Source organism: Plecotus auritus, assembly GCF_963455305.1.
Source record: "Plecotus auritus genome assembly, chromosome: 6".
In the NCBI taxonomy this organism is placed as follows: Eukaryota; Metazoa; Chordata; class Mammalia; order Chiroptera; family Vespertilionidae; genus Plecotus; species Plecotus auritus.
This window is the reverse complement of record NC_137773.1, coordinates 100,817,468-100,830,386: the sequence shown is the minus strand read 5'-3', so window position 1 is coordinate 100,830,386 and position 12,919 is coordinate 100,817,468. Positions and strand designations below refer to the sequence as shown.

The following is a 12,919-nucleotide window of genomic DNA, read 5'->3' as shown; positions in this document are numbered from 1 at the left end:
AAAGGTTTGCACTAGGAGTCTGAATTCTAGCCGTCCTTATGTGAATCGCATCCCTCTTTTGGCTTCATTCTCCTCGTGTATAACATGAAATAATTGGCCGGGATCATGTCCTGCCATTCTGTGACTGTGTGGAGTTTACCCAAGTCCAAACGTGGAGTCTGAGATTGAAGGGCCTTAGAATACTCTTTCACTGGGGCACCTTTGGTGGAAGGGCCTGCAGGTGAAGAGCAGCGTGGCTTTGACGATTTCTGCAAATTTGTACTCCTGGACCTTCAGCCTGTACTGGCAAGGTCTTGGGGGGCGCAGCCAAGAAGCCATCTTTCTGAGGTCATGGCTTTCATTCCTCAGCAAACAGCTTTCCCCTTGCCGTGGAATGACGGTTAAGAGCACAGGCCTGGGAGCTTGGCTACTCATAGTGCAGCTTCACCTCTGTCCCCACCTCTGTCCTTGTTGCCTCCTCAGTACAGTGCAGGCCGTGGTGCACCTGCCTCCTGGCTGAATTGGGGAAGCCGGCATTGAGCGCTCCCTCAGTGACTGTAGCCAGGTTTACCTCTCAGAGTCCCTCAGCCCAGAGGCTCCACACGGTGGCAGGGCCTGGTACTGCCTTCGTGGACAAGAAGGAAGGAGAAGCCTCTCTCTGTCCCCTGCTTTAGGCTCTGAGATGTCACTTACTCCACAGGCCACGTGCCTGAGAGCCATGGCGGAGGCCCCTTTTTACGGGGGGACATTCAGCCATGGAAGTGCAAGTCACTTTCCTGACCTCACCTGACATGTAGGCGGCAGAATAAGGTCCAGGACTCCACCCATTCAATTTAAACACTGCTGGCACGGGAAATCTGTTCACTAAGTAATCAGGAAGTTAGGGAGTCTGGCCAGAGTTGGTAGTAATGGTATTTGTGTTTGGTACATCCCAGCACACAGAGCGTGGATACATGGTCTTTCTTGATTGACCCTGGAGCTGGCAGGTAGGACTCTTGAGGAACCTAAGCCTGTGGCCATGGAGGTGACTTGCTCAGGCCTTGCCTCAGAACTGCTAAGTGGCAGAGACAGAAGTGGAGTTCATACCCACCTTTGCCTCTGCCCACTGCTGCCTCCCTGGCTGAGTGTCAGTCCCATGGTGAGCAGCTTACCTGTCCCCAGAGGGGAGGGTGAGAAGAGGGAACACCGCACAGTGCCCCACTCCCTGCGGTGGAAGAAGAGCCGCCGGTACTTGCCTGGCTGGCACGTCCGGGAGGGGAGTCTCTCGCCCTAAATCAGACACTTAATTAATTTGGGAACACAGGGGTACTGTGTCGTTAATGACCTGCCAGTGCCTGTGTGAACTGGACCGTGTTGTTTCTGCAGACTGGGGAGGGTGTGGAGGGAGTGTCTGGAGGCTGGAAGATTTTTTCCAAAGTGTTGTCATTTCTCTGATGATTGAGTTCTCTCTCTCTCATTACAGGTGGAGAGAGACTTTGAGAGGGAGTATGGAAAACTGCAGCAGTGAGTGTCACACCCCAAAAGGAAGGGGGTTGAGATCGGAAAATGGCAAGAGCCCTCTGTCAGGTCTCACTTCACGCATGGTTTGTCTGCTTGCCCATTAGTGGGTGCTCCTGCCACCACCCCAGGAGCCGGGAGCAGCTCAGTTTACCACCTGCCAAAAAGTCTCCCCAGCTCATGGCTGTGTGACAGTCGTTAACTCGTAGCCTTTGGGTGCTTGGCCTCTTGCAGAACTTAGAGTGGCCCTTCAATCAGTGGGGAAAAGTCCCCACAGACAAGGGCCCCTTTTCCTGGTGGGCATTCCAGAGTACCAAGTTGGGCCTCCCTTGGGTAGATGGGAAGGCAGGGGACCAAAGCCAGTTGGCGATGCCAGGTACCAGGCCGTGCCCTTGCCTTGCAGGCTGGAAGAGCAGACCAGGAAGCTGCAGAAGGACTTGAAGAAGAGCACCGATGCTGACCTGGGTAAGTGGCACGTCCCCTAAGCTGGACTGGGCGGGGCACAGGTGGATGCCCTCCTCTCTCAGTCACCTTAGGGCTGGCTTTGAAGTAAGTGTACTTAGTAGATGTCCAACAGATGTCCCTGAGAAGTGGCCTGAGGTCAATCTTCACTTAGCAGAGCCCCACTCTCCCCTTTCCCGGGCGTAGCCGCCGCCGCCGCCACCACAGCCAGGTGCAGTGCTGGCTCCTACCAGCTGTGCCGCAGAGCCTCGGGCCTATGTGATCCAGAGAATGTGGGCACGTCTGAGCATGACAGCCTTCACTCCTGGCCCCTAGCGTCTCCAAACTATGTGTGCAGCAAGCCAAGGGGCTGCCTTTGGAGCCCATCTGTTATTTGTTTTGAAGTTAGTTCTGAGTTACCTGGACGGCATCTTTCTTCATCGTTCCCCATTGCCTTTCCAGTAAGTGTGTCATTGAAACCAGGGGTTACCTAGCTACACCAAACCTGGCCTTCTTTTGTCAATAAAGTTTTATCCGGAACACAGCCACGCCCATTCTTCAGGTATTGTTTGTGGAAAAGTTGAGTAGTTGCAACAGAAACCATATGGCCCTCCAAGCCTGAATTCTGGACTCTGGCTCTTTACAGTAAGTTTGCTGCCCTGCTGCAGCGTGCTGTGTTTCCCTGGTCCCCCAAGCACACTGCACCTCCCAGCCACCTGGAGAGGGCTTCTGACAGGCACCGTCCTGGATTCCAGACTGACCGGATTAGAGTCCTTGCAGCTAGAAATCTGCATTTCTTACAGCTTCCCACCCAGATGATTCTGTTATAACCCAGAGTTTGGAACATTGTCATTGCATCAGGTAAAGCTGCCCAAAAGAATGATCCAGAACATCAGATGATTAGGAATGAACATTGTCCAATAAGGACCAGTGTCTTATGCTCTGTGGTACTTTGTCGTTTGTGTGGCCTCTGGCGTTGGGTGCAGGCCCCTGGACGCAGGGAAGACGGGAGCCCAATGACAAGGCTTGGAAGCCTGTCCCTGCACAAGTTCCCTCAACTCTGACTTCTCACAGCCATGTCCAAATCTGCTGTGAAGATATCCTTGGACCTGCTCTCCAATCCCCTCTGCGAACAAGACCAGGACTTTCTGAACATGGTGACAGCCCTGGACACGGCCATGAAACGGATGGACGCCTTCAACCAGGAAAAGGTGCCTGGGGTCGGGTCTCCCCCTTCTCGTGGCTTCTATCTGGAGGAGCACCTACATGGAGTCCTTAACAGGGCTCAGGCTCCTCTCGGTGCCCTCAGCCCTCCGAGGCCTGTGTGCTCTTTCCCGTGGCCTGCTCTCCGTGGCTGCCACGAGCTCACATCACGCACAGTGAGGCCATGAGGGAGACACAGGTCCACTCTGCCTGACTAGCCTCGCTGAGTAAGGCCTTTATGGGCCTTGGCAGACAGCGGCTGCAGGGCGGGAATGTATCAGGGATGAGGACAGGTGCTCCTATTGCCCTTCAGCTTTTGGTCGCCACCTCTGCCTCGCCCCAGCTGCAGTCAGGAGTGCCCACCCTGCCTGTCCTGCTTGGGCCCTCTTCCTTCTGGGCTCTTGGAGTGCCCTGACAGGTCTCCTTTCTCTTCTCAGGAGCTGGAGCCTGCCCTTTAGGAAGAGTCTGTCTTCCCCCAGTTTTGATGTCATTGCGTTTTTCTTCCGACAGGTGAACCAGATTCAAAAGACCGTGATTGAGCCCTTGAAAAAGTGAGTAGAGGTCATCTGGGGACTAGACTCAGGGAACTCCTTGGAAAGGCAGGTCAGCTGGTCCCCTGGGGACTGAATATCATTTCCAGCAGCCTGTCCTTAGGCTTGGGGTTGATGGGAGACTGATGGGGTCACCAGCTACATGATGTGCGCCCTGAGGTTGACCTGCTGGTAGCTCTAGAGAACCGGCCACTGCCCAGCGCTGTGATGGGGCATATGAGCCTTCTCAGCAGCTGGCCTGTGCTCCGGTAGTTCTGCCATTTTCCCTTTGTTCCTGTCGGAGGACAGTGGGACAGAGCCTGCTGAGTTAAGCCAGCAGAGATCTTGGCGAGCCCTCAGCGGAGATGAGCAAGGCCTTTCATCTCCCAGCCGGATTGGGAGAGCAGCTGCCTGCAGCACTCGGCTTTTGAAATGTGGGGGTGGCCGCACATGGGGAAGGGCGCAAACGGGTTCCCGCCTGGGAAGGTCCCTAACTCATGACCTGTCAGGGTCAGAAATTCTTCTGTGAGACTCTTCTTCTGTCAGGCAGGCTCTGGTCTGCGATCAGACGGGCCTATTCCCTGGGTCCCCTAAGGGGGTGGGCATTGCCTTGAAGCTCCCGAATCACTTCATCTTCTTCCCTGGCCTCTCCCAGGCAGCCTCTGACCCAGAAAGGCCCCGCGCCAGCCGGCAGCTGCACCACATTACCTCTCCGTGGTGGTCCCTGGCAGTGGCCTCCCCAGGGCCGGGTAATGAGGCTCTGCTAATTACCATTAGGCTGGATCATGGCCAGGAGGGAGCTGAGAGCAGGTTTTGATCCTCTGGCCCCTGGTGCTGAGGTTGTCAAGTTCCTCATTCCCTGTTCAGGTCCCTGGGGTGGGGCTCAGGAAAGCTTGTTCTAAGCAGGGCTGCCGGAGGCTCAGCCACGGTGGGGAGGCTGGATCTGGCGTGGAAAGGGATTTCTCCCTGCACCCCTGGGCCTCTGGCCCCTAACCCCTGCTCAGCCCCAGGTCACGGTCACATGAGCAGCTGGGTGCTGAGGAGGCCCAGGAGAGAGATATCAGGGCTCCCATTGCTTGTGGGTGCTGACCAGTCTCCAGACAAGGGTCCAGAGCTGGCTGGGAAGGACCAAGGGTAGAGCAGACCCTGCCCATGGGGGTCTCAGGGGCTGCCACGGAGACTGTCATGGGCACCCACGGCTGGCAGAGCTAGGCAGGGGACACCAGCTCAGAGAACGGGGACTGGCTCCTGTCTCGATTTCACAACCAACGAGGCGGCCTTGAAATCTGATGCCTGGCTTCTGGAGCCGAGTGGAGAGAAGTCCCGGCTGCTTCCCACCACCCTAGCAGCCCACCACCTGCCAGGAAGGTGGGTGAGTGCAGAGGGGGTGGGCACCATCTCCGCAGCAGATCCGCTGACCTCTGCGTGAGCCCCTGGCTGGCTGGCTCCCGGGGCTGGCTTCTGTGCATCTCAGGGCCGACATGCGATCTCCCCCAACCACATAAAACCGGCACTGCCTGTTGCCTCCTCTTGCCAGGAGAGACGCTCCCAGGGACCCCAGCACCGGAAACAGGAAACTGCAGCTTTCCTGTCCTCTGATGAGGAACATTGCCACATGGCCACCCACCGCCCCCAGCCTCCCCCAGGGGGCTTGGCCTCTAATCCCCCCAGTCCCTGGGCCATGCTCACATGGTCGGATGGGGATGCTTTCAATTTCCCTTTCCTGGTGGGTGGAAGATCCCGGCTGTGTGGGCACAGATTGAGGAATGGCAGGCATTCCCCACCAGGGCCGGCTGCTCCCAGCCCACCTCCCAGCCGGCCTCTTTCCGCCTCCCCCTTTCCCTCCTCCCTCTCTCGCTGCCTCTTCACCCCAAGCTTACCCAGGGGAGGCACTTTGCTGTTGAACCTTAGGACTGGCAAGAAACAGACAGTCACCGTGGGCAGAGCCTCAGCGAGTACCTGGTGTAGGCCTGGCCCGTTCTCGCGTCTTGGAGGATGGATGTAGCTTAAGATCTTGTGTGGAAGCCATGATGGCCTTCTCAAGGAAATGGCTACTGTGGCACCTGCCACGTGGTGTCGAGTGGCCCTGCCTGCCCCGACCCAGCCCGTGACCTTGGCCAGGTCCTGTTCCTCTAGTCCAGTGGTCGGCAAACTCATTAGTCAACAGAGCCAAATATCAGCAGTACAGCGATTGAAATTTCTTTTGAGAGCCAAATTTTTTAAACTTAAACTTCTTCTAACGCCACTTCTTCAAAATAGACTCGCCCAGGCCGTGGTATTTTGTGGAAAAGCCACACTCAAGGGGCCAAAGAGCCGCATGTGGCTCGCAAGCCGCGGTTTGCCGACCACGGCTCTAGTCTGTTTTCCCACCCAACCTTTTAAAATGGCATAGCCAGTGCCCAGCAGGGGAGGGACGTGTCAGGGGTGAAGTGGAAGTTGAGCCCTGTGTGCAGGACAAGACTCTCCTGGCCCCGCACAGAGCCTCCCTGCCCCCCTCACTACTGATGATGGGAGAGGGGCAGGAGCTGAGCAGAGGGTCCGACAGGCCCCGCCGTGGTTCGTTGTGGCTGTCCAGTAAAACTGCGAACTGCATACCCCAGGGAGAGCAGGGCCCCATCCTCGCCAGTGAAGCCATCAGGTTCCTGGGCAGCCTGTCCTTGACTTCCCTCCGTGCTAACTTTCCTCCCTTGATCTGGAAGGTGGAGAGCAGGAAAGCACCCCACATGGAGAAGGGGGTCCTGCGGCCAGATGAGCTCCTCTCCTCGCACAGCATCATGCTATCTATAGGCCCCACACGTGGGCCGCCAAGTCCATTCTGCTGCCTCTAAGTGGAAGATGGGGAGATGGACCTCAGGGAGCAGTAGCCCAGAGCCAGGGGTTACAGGGTCCCCCACTCTTTTGTTAGCCACTCAGAACATACTGGCTGATGGTTCCTGCCTGACCTTGGTTTCCCCACTTTAATGTGAGAAGCATGACGCCCTCCATATCCCTCAGGAGTCCCGAAGCCACCGGGGTGGAAAGTGACTAGTGATCCAGATAAAGTGAACTAAGTCACGGAGCCTTCTGTGGCCTCCTGGTGTGACGGGCGCTGCTGTGGAGGCAGAAGTCACGGGGAAGAGAGTTTCCTGGAGGGTCTGACAGCACCAGCGCCCAGTTCCTCCTCAAAGAGGACAGGTGGTCTTGGTGCCAGTGGCTACAGACACAGCCAGTGAGACTGCCTGGCGTTGCGTGGAAACCTGGACCCGCTGGGTCCCACCTTACTTACACCTGGATAGCAGAGGCCCAGGCACTGGGGCCGTCCAGGCAGCAGGTTGCTTCTAACTAGACAATTAGGGTGACTGCTGGTGGCCCCTTGTCCAGTTGGGGTGGACAGGGAGGTGGCATGTATCTTCTCAGGCCCAGCTGCATCTGCTTCCTCAGCTGCTGGTCACACTCCTCCTAGGAAGGGACAGGCATTATAGAAGCTGCCTGGGGCTAAAGCAATGAGTCTAGCTCCCTCCCCCATATGGGCTCACCTGTCCAGACCTCCCCGAGGGGACCCTTGGTCCTGGAGGTGGCTGGTTCCCCCAGCCATTTTCCTGGGCACCTTACATCATCTTCCTGGCAAATCAGTCATTTAAAAGTATTAATTTGATTGATGTGTGAAAGGGCATGTGACTGAGGCTTCAGAGACGTTTGAATGGTCTTATCCACTTCTCATTTCCAGTCAGAGGCTGAGCCCATTCTGGACACCCATTAAGTTAGAAGAATTCATTTTAATCACCTTTCTCGGAGACAAGTCCTTTGTTTCATCAAAATCTACTGCCTGGTTCTAAAGTTTTGTTTGGTCAAGTTTACATTCTGTATCCTCTGGCAAAAGTATTCATTACTCTTGTGTCACATGTACTCTTGGTTTGTTGAGGCATTTAAAAGCAACTTCATGGTCACATCCCTTTGAGAGGCAGACTTGGAAACCCCTCTTCGTGTGGCATCTGAACTTCCCAGACGCCCTCCTGGCTGAGCGCAGTGCCAGGCTGAAGTCCGCAGCTGCCCGCCCCCATCTTTCCTCTCCTCTGGGATGCTCCAGAGAAACTGACTCTTCCCCTGGTCCTGGGTCACCTACTCACCCCGTATACCCACCACACTGTCCTTTTCCTCGGTTGCGTGGCCAGATCTCCACCGGCTGTGCAGTGGCACCTCCTGCCTCATGTCCTGCCCCATTCCGGAAATCCTGCTGGCAGGCTTGCCTAGCCATGTCCAACACTCCCTCGGAGACAGTCGTTTGTCAAGGGACATGTGGCATCCCTGCCTGGGATGAGTCCTGCCTGTGTCAGTCTCCATCATTGTCCTTCCCAGTTAGAGGTGACACTATCACCAACATGTGCTCACGGGGCCAAAAATGCCGAGGCGTCTGCTGCTGTCTTTCTGGGGGCCTGCTCCTCTGAGTCACCGGGAGGTAGGAGAAGTCCTTGAGTCATGTGGCCATTTCAATGGTAGAAACAGAGGATCCCTGTTCTCCCTGTGGTCAGCTAGTAGGATAGGCCAGGGGCTTTTTGGTGATTTTTTTTTTTTGGGGGGGGGAGGGGCTTTTGGCTTGTTAGAAACTTCTTTATTAAAAGTGGGTTTTTTTATTATTAAAGGATAGTGGACATATGATATTCTCTCCTTTTCTGGTGTGAACATACTGCTGGGACTTGTATACAACTTATGAAGTGATCACCAGGAGTAGGTTTTGATTGCAATTCTGTCACCTGCTGGTGACATCTGGGGTGGTGGAAGGTGCCAGACAGAACTGGGACACTGGAGTTCTCTTCTGGACCATCACTTCCTCAGTGTGGCCTTGGACGTGTCATGTCTTCTCTCTGGCCTCAGTTTCTTCCATTTTTTTAAAAGGAAGATGTTGGCCAGATGACTTCCCAGGAGCCTTCAGCACTGCCTGCCCATTGCAGGTCTCTGTGGTTTGGGGCAGGGCCTCGGAGGGGCCTGCAGGGGCGCAGTGGCAGCATGGATTCATGACCCTCTGTGTCTTCCAGGCCAGTGGTGTGAGCCTTAGCCCTGGGTTCTTTCCCTGGCCTGACTCCACAGGTCTTGTTCACAGCAGAACCCCAAGACCTAGAATAAGATCTGGCCCTCAGTAGGCACTCAGTATGTGTTTCCGAGTGAATGCTGAGCTGCCAGCCCGCTCTCCAGGAATGGGCTGCATCCAACCCGACTGTGTCAGCAGGTTCGGCAGTGTCTTCCCGAGCCTCAACATGGCGGTGAAACGGCGGGAGCAGGCCCTGCAGGACTACAGGAGGCTGCAGGCCAAGGTGGAGAAGTACGAGGAAAAGGAGAAGACAGGGCCAGTGTTGGCCAAACTCCACCAGGTACCCTGGAGAGCGGCATGGGGTACACAGCAAGTCACATGGCACACATAGCAAGTTCCTCCTGTGCCTGGGGAGCAACTCGGAGACTGTAGGGCCAAAATACCCCGTGCATGCGCGCGCACACACACACACACACACCCACACCCACCCACCCCCCCCCAGCAGGGATGCTGGGCGAGCCTGTGAGCGCTCTGACAACAGGGTCTTGTTCCCAGGCCCGAGAAGAGCTCCGGCCCGTGCGGGATGACTTTGAGGCCAAGAACAAGCAGCTCCTGGATGAGATGCCGCGCTTCTACAACAGCCGACTCGACTACTTCCAGCCCAGCTTTGAATCCCTGATCCGAGCACAGGTGAGCTGCTCCCACGTGCCCCAAGCGCCAGCCCAACACTTTCCCTCAGAGACGGTCGTGGCTTTGTGGACACATCTCATGCCTGCCCCACGCCACCCACCCTGCTTCAGCACTGCCCGAGGGAAGGGAGCCGGGGCCTCTGGTCGTTTGCTGGACTCTGTTTTGGTTCCTGCGTTGCTCTTTGGTTAATCCCAGCCTAGAACGAGGTTCCATGTTTAACAGCTCTTCCCTCGACTTCTCACGTTTCACTGCAAGAATCAGGAGGTTGCACCATCAGCACCTCAACTCTGAGGGGCAGGTTCTTTGCCTGGTGTGCTTAGGAAGTCAGGGATAGAGGCCTAGGGGGTGAAGTCCCTTTTCTAAGGATCCTACACCCCATCCCCACCCTAGTTACTCTTCCGTTGGCAGGAGACCACAGAGCATGGTGAACCCTGGGGAGAGCCACACGCGGAGCACTGGCCGTGGTGCACCTGCCAGCAGGAAGGGCAGGCTGGGTGTGGGTGGAGGTGCACAGTGGAGCACTGGGCCAAGCAGTTAGAGGGTCGCCATGGACCAAACCTGTGTCTCCTGCTACTCATGGGTGGGACACAGAGTGTGTGATGGGTGTAGCTGATGCCCTCCTTGCCCCTTCACCTCCCATCCTTCAGACCATGTGCAGGGATTAGTCCCCCCGTTTGTAAAAGACCAAAAGGTTGAGGTTCTAAAGCCAAGGGGTCACCTCCACGTGGGACCCGCAGCTGAATGCAGATGTTCAGCATCCTTCCACCTTCCCCACCAGGTAACAAAGCGGAGGGCTCAAGTCCTCCCCATCTGCCTCCAGCTCACTTCTGCTCTTGGCCTGGGTATTTGGCGCCCTCCAGTGGACACTTTCATTCCTTGCAGAGTCCACGATCACAGGTGCCCAAGGAAAAGCCTGACTCCTATCTCAGTTCCCTGCCATCTTTGGAGAACACCAAACCCATGGGACTGGCACTTGGGATCAGGAACCCTGAGCAGGATTGATGTTGGAATTGGGACTTGTTAGCGACCATGCCCTCGGTCACTAGGGGAAAATGTGGCAGAAAGCTAGCAAGCACAGGGGAGTGGGGGCGCCCACACTTGCCCCAGAGCACTCCTAAGTGAGGGCTTCCTTCCAGCAGCTTCGTCCTGGGCCTGGAGGAATGTACTTAAGGAGCCCTGTGTCTTCCCTCCTGCCTGCCCTCCCTCCTGCGCCATCACTGCCTGTTCCAGCCCCAGCGCCTGCCCTACCTCCCCCATCCCATTGCTCAGGGAGGACGCTCCAGGGTGTGAGGCTGTGGCGTGCCCAGATGGAGCAGTTCGAGAGCTCAGGATGCCCTGTCACCAGGCAGCGGGTGGCGGGGGTGTTGCTGCCTGCTTGGCACCAGCTTCCCCCTCCCGAGGCTGCACTGCCATTAGTCACTGGAGAAGTGAGCATTCCTGGTGACTCAGCCACGCAGTGCTGCTCTGGGGGAGGGGGCATCCCCCATGCTCCCCAGCACTAGCCCAGGCCCCCGTCCCCTGAGGTGACAGCGTGGGTGAGGGCCTTGATTTCGCTCCCCTCAGATCTGGCTGTGGGAGACACTTTCTTAGAAGCAGCTCAGCCAGGGCCCTGCCACCAAACCTGTCACTCAGCCTGGCCTTGCCAGCAAGAGCACTGCAAATTTCTAAAGCAGTAGTTTCTTGTCCCCAAAGACAGCTTGGAGCTGGAACTGGATAAAATGTAAGGGTTTTGAATAGTGTGGAATACATTCATGGGAATACTTTCATTTGTCACGAGATGGAGACTGAGGCAAAAATGGCTCCTGCCCCCTCCCCTGGAAAAGCCCATCCTGGGCCTGCTTAGGCCCTGGGTCTAAGCAGCCCTCAGCCATTTGAGCTGCTGGTGGGTCCCCACTCCTCACATTCCCCCGCCTCATTCCTGTAAGCTTCCCATCCCACACTGGGGCCTACTTAGAAGGAAATGTGGAAACGGCCTGGCCTGGGCCAAGCACCTTAGGCATGGTTATCAGTGAGGTGAGTTGGGAAGGAACAGAAGGCTAAGAAGGAGTCACCATTCTCACCTTCTAAAGACCAATTCTCAGGGCTTTGGGAGCCTGCCATGCCCTCTCCACGAACAAAAGCCTCCAGCTCCTAGCTTCTGTAAAGCAGGGAGCCCCTCGTCACAGTGCCCAACTCCCTGGTCTCCCAGGACCTGCCAAGGGCCTTCCAACTCTCCCAGCCCCAGCCTTGGACTGTGCTGTCTTCCTCCACCACCCAAAACACACACACCCCTGTGCTGCTCGGAGAGAAGGGCAGAGCCCCCAGCTCCACCTCCCCAAGGATCTACTGCTTCCCTCGCCTTTGACGTATTGCCACCCGAGGCAGTGGACGGTCCTAAAGGGCTTCTGACAGTGGCTCACACCTCCCTGGTTGCTGTGCAGTTGAGAGATGGGCTGAGGGGAAGGGCAGCAGTCGAGGAAATAGGAACCAGCCCAGAGGGTACAGTGCTGTGGTGGCTTGGTGCCCGGAGTCCAGCCCCTGCTGACCTCCTGCCTCCCACTCAGGTCGTCTACTACTCTGAAATGCATAAGATCTTCGGAGACCTGACCCAACAGCTTGACCAGCCTGGCCACCCTGATGAGCAGCGGGAGCGAGAGAATGAAGCTAAACTGAACGAGATCAGAGCCCTCTCTATTGTGGCTGATGACTGAGCCCCCCACCCCCTAGGAACACCCCTGGAACCTACGTCGGCTTCTCTAGTCTGCCCTTTTCAAGCTTAGGCTCAGGCATCAGCCAGCGAAAGGCCATCCCTGGGAGAAGCCCCTTACCCTACCTCACCAGCCCTTTGGAATGAGCCTGGCACCTGGAGCCCCAAGCAGGCTGCTGACTCCCCACCCATAGCAGGAGCCTGCAGACAGGTAAGCAGCCTATAAAAACCTGAGAGGCTTTCTTATTTCCAGAGAACCGTCCAAAGTGCCTCCTGGTCCAGGGCCAGCGCAGGCTGCCTGCCTGCAGGGGACATGGGCTCCGTCAGCTCACCTGTGGTCTCCGCCATGTGTGCATGGCTGGGATCACATCTACCTCCAAAAGACCGTCCTGGGCACTCACCCACCCTGCTGCCCTCCCACTTCTCTCCTTTTCTGGGAGAGGGCCACAACACTGTCCTGAGAATGAGTGCTGTGGTCCCCCAGCTTTGACAGGCCCCTCACTCTAGGCTCCCAGCACGACAAAGGCTGGCTTCTATCCTTTTGGTCAAGTGCAGGGAAGATCCTGTCTTGTAAGTTCTCTAGGAAATGGATTCAACTCGTGTAAATGTCCAATCCACAGGCCTCAAAGCAACAACAGTGGGTTTGTCTCACCTGAATATTTGGAATTCTTTTTTCCAGTAAAGTTTTCAATAAAATGTTTTGTATTGTGCTGTAACTAAGGAAAAGAGGAGAGAGCCACCCCAGGTTTTTTTTCAGGCTAATGCTACCCCCTGCTGAGCTGGTAATACCCATACAGCATCCTCGCTCCTGACCAGCCAGCAGCCGCTGAGCGCAAGGGGGCTTGCTCTCCCTGCTGCCCACCCACCTTCTGGAGGCGACTACACCTC

General features: G+C 56.4%; 1 protein-coding gene across 4 annotated transcripts in view; it reads left to right on the top strand.

The window, feature by feature from the left end:
• The window catches only part of BIN3 (bridging integrator 3), a 40,538-nt gene extending 27,785 nt beyond the window's left edge, over positions 1–12,753 (top strand). For 2 of the 4 annotated variants that reach the window (XM_080674191.1, XM_080674193.1), the window contains 7 exons: positions 1,442–1,482; positions 1,880–1,941; positions 2,992–3,128; positions 3,631–3,671; positions 8,854–8,995; positions 9,211–9,345; positions 11,889–12,753. In XM_080674191.1, coding sequence (XP_080530317.1) covers positions 1,442–1,482; positions 1,880–1,941; positions 2,992–3,128; positions 3,631–3,671; positions 8,854–8,995; positions 9,211–9,345; positions 11,889–12,035 — 705 coding nt within the window. In that variant the 3' untranslated portion in view covers positions 12,036–12,753. Of the gene's footprint in view, positions 1–1,441; positions 1,483–1,879; positions 1,942–2,563; positions 2,779–2,903; positions 3,129–3,630; positions 3,672–8,853; positions 8,996–9,210; positions 9,346–11,888 lie in introns of those variants that run through there. The other 2 variants (XM_080674192.1, XM_080674194.1) reach the window with 2 other exon arrangements.
• The last annotated feature ends 166 nt before the right edge of the window (positions 12,754–12,919 follow it).